This window comes from Piliocolobus tephrosceles, chromosome 4 (genome assembly GCF_002776525.5).
Source record: "Piliocolobus tephrosceles isolate RC106 chromosome 4, ASM277652v3, whole genome shotgun sequence".
Lineage (NCBI taxonomy): Eukaryota > Metazoa > Chordata > Mammalia > Primates > Cercopithecidae > Piliocolobus > Piliocolobus tephrosceles.
This window is the reverse complement of record NC_045437.1, coordinates 1,008,494-1,013,468: the sequence shown is the minus strand read 5'-3', so window position 1 is coordinate 1,013,468 and position 4,975 is coordinate 1,008,494. Positions and strand designations below refer to the sequence as shown.

The 4,975-nt window shown below is 56.7% G+C and overlaps 1 protein-coding gene across 1 annotated transcript in view; it reads right to left on the bottom strand.

The window, feature by feature from the left end:
- Window positions 1-4,767, bottom strand: part of SLC6A18 (solute carrier family 6 member 18) — an 18,399-nt gene extending 13,632 nt beyond the window's left edge. Inside the window, exon 1 of the mRNA XM_023195021.1 lies at window positions 4,608-4,767. Coding sequence (XP_023050789.1) covers window positions 4,608-4,767 — 160 coding nt within the window. The remainder of the gene's footprint in view (window positions 1-4,607) is intronic.
- Window positions 4,768-4,975: the final 208 nt, after the last annotated feature.

Sequence of the window (4,975 nt, the reverse complement as noted above, 5' to 3'; positions counted from 1 at the left end):
CCCGTCTCGGCCTCCCAAAGTGCTGGGATTACAGGCTTGAGCCACCGCGCCCGGCGGGTCCGGCTTCTACAAGCTCGTTTCCAGGTCATCAACACAACCTTGCTCTGGGTTTGTGTCACCAGGAGACTGTTCTGTGATTGCCACGGGAACAGGGAAGCCCGAGAGCGGGAGGTGAGCTTTCACCCCCGTTGGTTTCTGCACAGGACTCCAGGGCCAGCATGTGGGGGCGGGACAGCTCTTGTCCATGTCATTTACACAGGGCCAGAAAGACAAGCATTGAAGAGGGGAAGCTGAGGTCTACGGACTCAGCCTCAGGTGGAGGCACCTGACACCCCGAGATGCCTCCTGGGAGAGTGGGGACAGCCGTGGCCGGGGCCTGGAGCAAAGGAGAGCAAAACCCAGGGCACCCCAGGGAGCTCATGGCAGGGAGTCCCCACACCTGCTTTTCTTAGGGCCAGGTTCCTGTGTGAATGGGGGACGCACCCAAGCCAGTCCCTCTTCCCCCACCTCCAGCCTGCACCGAGAGCGCCCTTCTTCCCTTTCCTTTAGCCTGTGCTGTGAGAGCCCTTCTTCCCTCCCCACCAGGCTGCACCGCGAGAGCCCTTCTTCCCTCCCCTCCAGGCTGCACCGCGAGAGCCCTTCTTCTCTCCACGCTCTCCAGGCTGCACCGCGAGAGCCCTTCTTCCCTTCCCTTTAGCCTGCGCTGTGAGAGCCCCTCTTCCCTCCCCCATCTCCAGCCTGAACCATGAGAGCCCCTCTTCCCTTTCCCCTCTTCAGCCTGCACTGTGAAAACATCACTACCCCACCCCCAGCCTGCACCGTGGAGCCCCTCTCCCCTCCCCGACCTCCAGCCCGCACCTGGGGTCTTGCGGCCAGTGTGTGACCAGCCACCCATCCCGTAGTAGGGGCTTCATGGCCACAGGCGCATAGTGGCAGGGTGGAGGACAGATGTGGGTGGTGTAGGCACCACGTCACAGTGGTCAGGGGCCCCGGGTTCCAGATGTGGGATCCACTGTCCAGGGAGCACTGCAGACTCCAGGCCGGCAGGTGCCCTGGGTCCCAGTGACCCTGCTCTGTGGGGAGGGCCATTGAGCCTGGGCTGGGGCCTCAGGTGACCAGGCTGAGGTCAGTTTGGCAGAGACCACCCTGATGAGATCATTGAAGGGAAAGATTTGGGGAGAAGTGAGCTTCTCTCTGTGACTGATTTGGGGAAGTTGAATCTGCTGTGTTTAGGGGAGAAGAGATGAGAGGGTTTTCTGTGAATATGAGATTGAGGCCACAGCTAGGATCTTCACGAAGTAGGAGCATCGACTCTGTGGCACACCAGAGGCATTTAAAGCCGTATTTAGACTGCCATGTGGGCATAAATGTAAATTAAAAACCAACCAGAGTGTTGTGGTTGGGGGTGGTGGCTCCGTTGGCCAACCCAAGCCCAGCATGGAGGGCGCTTTCCCTGGCCTGCGTGGGCCCAGCTCTCACTGGGCAGCCTTTATGCTGAACGTGCAGGAAGAGACAGTCAGTCCATGCATTCTTTCCAAATTTGAAGAAAGAAGAAGGGTTGATCCCCATGGTAAGTGTCTACACAACTTCTTTTTGGGTGTTTGTTTTGAGACAGCATCTTGCTCTGTCAACCAGGCTGGAGTACGGTGGCACAGGCATGGCTCCCTGCAGCCTCCACCTCCCAAGCTCAAGCCATCCTCCCATCTCAGCCTCCTGGGTAGCCAGGGCTACAAGTAGATACCAGCACGCCTGGCTAATTTTTATATTTTTTATGGAGACGGGGTTTCGCCATGTTGCCCAGGCTGCAGCTCCTAGTTTTAACAATTACATGAAGTTTAGCACAGCCGTTCATGAGCATGGAGGACGCAGTGGTGTCTGCTGAAGATGGGAAAGGTGGCTGTGAACAGGTGGCTGCTGTTACAGTCGTCCACGCAGGATCGGGAGAAACGTGCACCCCACCGCACTGAGGCTGCGAGACGCAGAGGCCGCAGTACAGCCACTGAGCAAATGCAGAGGAGAAGCAGGCTCTGCTCAGAGCAGTGGCAAAGGCCAGGGATTGCTGAGAATCGACCAGAGACACGCCCAGGGTCATGATGGAGAGACCCACAGGAAGGCAGAAAGGGAACCAAGCCGGGAGCCATGAGGGTGCAGACGGTGCTCCCGTACCGGCCCCCACTGCCTGGGCCCTGCCTGGGGTGAAGGCCGTCAAGGTGGAAACTGCCCCCAGGCAGTGTGGAAAGCAGCGCAGGGCTGAGGGAGTGCCGAAGAATCTCTTCTGGAAATTGAAAACCTGGTGTAAAGCTCAGAGGAAAAGTAGCAGCCAGCAAAATTTCAAACAGTAAAAAAGAAGGCCTTGCTCTACTACTAGGCGTCGAGACTTACAAAAAAGCCATAGTAGTTAATACAGTGTCGTTTTTGGTGCAAGAATCCACAGATATCAACAGCACCTACCAGATACAGAAGCTGGTTGAACACGGAGGTAGTGGGGAGGAGGCCGTGCTTGATGAGTGAACTCACTTGTGTGGACACAGCCAGCCCAGAGCCACCAGCTTAGTCATCAAAGCTTCCTGGGCTAAAGCCTTAAACCACAACAAGTATTAGAGTGTCCCGGGCAGCTGGCCTGAGCCCATCGCTTGGCATTTACAGGTCTACGCTCCTTTGATTTAAAGGCACTGAATATGTAATAAAGCAGGTGCCATGAAATGTCATAGATGTGATAAAATCACTGTAAATCTTTACTGCAATGTTTTGCTACATTCTGTCACAATATTGCTTTACAAGTCTTAGCTTTGAAGAGAACATTTATGTAGTTAAATACTTATGAATGGGAGAGCAAATAATATTCGCCTTTGGTAGTCATGAGTATATGCAAATTTTAAAAGCTGCACAGTACCTGCTTCTTAATTATATCTTATTTTCAAAATCATCAATGAGGGATCCTCACAGTGAGACAAAGTGAAGGGCGTGTTCACACACAGGGTGAGAATGCTGACCGCACGGCCCTTAGGAAACGTGTGAGTTAAATAAACTTGGATGTTTCATGACGTGCGACCCGGTGGCTTGCATCAGGAAGTTGATGGTACAGTCGTTCATGAGTGGAGCAGCCCTGAGGTCCCCACACAGCTGTTGGGCAGGGCTGTTCTCTGTCCTCAGCAGCACCCCAGGTGGGGGCCTCCCCAGCTTTGCCCCAGTGTGGAGCAGCTGAGTTTAAGGGAGGTTAGTGCCAGACAGTTTGACACACTGCAGGTGCTTGGCATTGGTAACCGGGTTTCAGCGGGCAAGGCATCGGTGGGCAAGACATCGGCGGGCAAGGCATCGGCGGGCAAGGCGTCAGTGGGCAAGGTGCTGGCGAACAAGGCGTCGGCAGGTAAATCGTTGGCCGGCATTTCCAGCTCTGCGTGAAGCCTGCTGCCCGCACAACCTTGCAAGCTCTGGTGACTCTTAGCGGACTGAGCCGCAGCTCAGGCAGGGAGGGCCCTGGGAGCCAGGGACGCCTCTGCCCTCTGCTTTAGGGCTTTGGTGCTTTCAGAAATGCCTTCACGGGGACTCTGTCATGATGAGAAGATCCAAGGCCCAACACGCACTCTCCAGCCCCAAAGAGACCCCAATGCCCCGAGGGCAGCAGTGACGGGTGTTTCTTTTTGTTTTTTCTGTTTGTCCACATTTCCAGCATTTTCTGAAGATTGAGAATCTTTTCTTAACCAGGAGGAAAAACCCTTTAAAGGAGTAACCTTATAACAAGGGATAATTGTGCAGGGCTCTCAGGGAAGGAGCTGAGGCCCCGGGAACAGGCTGACCAAGCAGCCCGGCCTGGCCTGAGGAGGACTCTGCGGCCTGGGGAGCCCCTGCCTGTGGCACTGGAGACGACTCTGGTGTCCATGAGTGACGCTGTACGTTGGCTCCCTGAGAGGGGTGGTTCATGCCTGGCCCTACCTCCTGTGTCCCCACATGGAGACCAGAGTGTGACCCCTGCATGAAGAGAAGCAGGCACGGGGTGAGGGGAGGCTCGGGGCATGCGGGACCCCATTTCAGTCAAAAATGCACTTCTGGGGGTGGTGAGTCCAAGGGTCGGTAAAGTCACCCAGACGGTTCCGAACATCCCGGTACTCCCTGCAGGGCTCTCCCAGAGAACCAAAGCCAGGGAGGCGAGGGGTGGGCCCCCAACTTCCTGCAAAGAACCTCGGGGAAGAACACCTGAGCACATGTCTGGACACACCAAAGCTGTGGCGAGGAAACCCAGAGCGGATGTGTGTTCTTAAAAGAACCGACGACATTCAAATATAAGAGCGCTCACTGCTTGGAGTGTGTGTCGGGCGGGGGGCCCACTCAACCTGACGCCTGGCAGGAAGCTGCCCGGGGGTCTCGGAAGACCACGGTGGACCCTCCCTGCTGTGGGCACTGGTGAAGCTGCCCTGAGGTCCTGGAAGACCGCAGGTGGACCCTGAGGGGACTGACTCTGCCGTGGGCAGTGGTGCACCCTGGAGGAGGTTTCCAGGAGGAGCGACTCTGCCTAAGCACTGGGGATGCGTGGCAGGCGCCTGGCGGGTCAGGGTGGAGACGGCCTCCCCGGCTTAGGGGTCTGCCCCAGGACACAGGCTGGTGCTTACCTCCTCCATAGGTCTGGCACAGGTATGGGAACCGCCAGATGTTCCCCAGCCCCACAGCAAACCCGATGCAGCTCAGGAAGTACTGGGCCTTGTTGTCCCACTTGGGCCTCTCCTCCCCGAGGTCGCTGGCGGCCGGGTCTGGTTCTGGGGCATGAGCCATGGCCACTGAATGCCCCAGGCTGCAGGGCAAGGGTGGTGCCTCACTCCACACCCAGCACCAGAGAGCTGTCTCCAGCGTCTCCCAGCGTTTGGAAGCCACAAGCAGCCCCCTGCAGTTTTCTTTTTTCATTTCTTTAAAGGAAAACCAGTGGAGCATCGTTAATGGGTAACTCGGCCCTGGCTCCGACGTTGGGCTCCTTCCCTGGCAC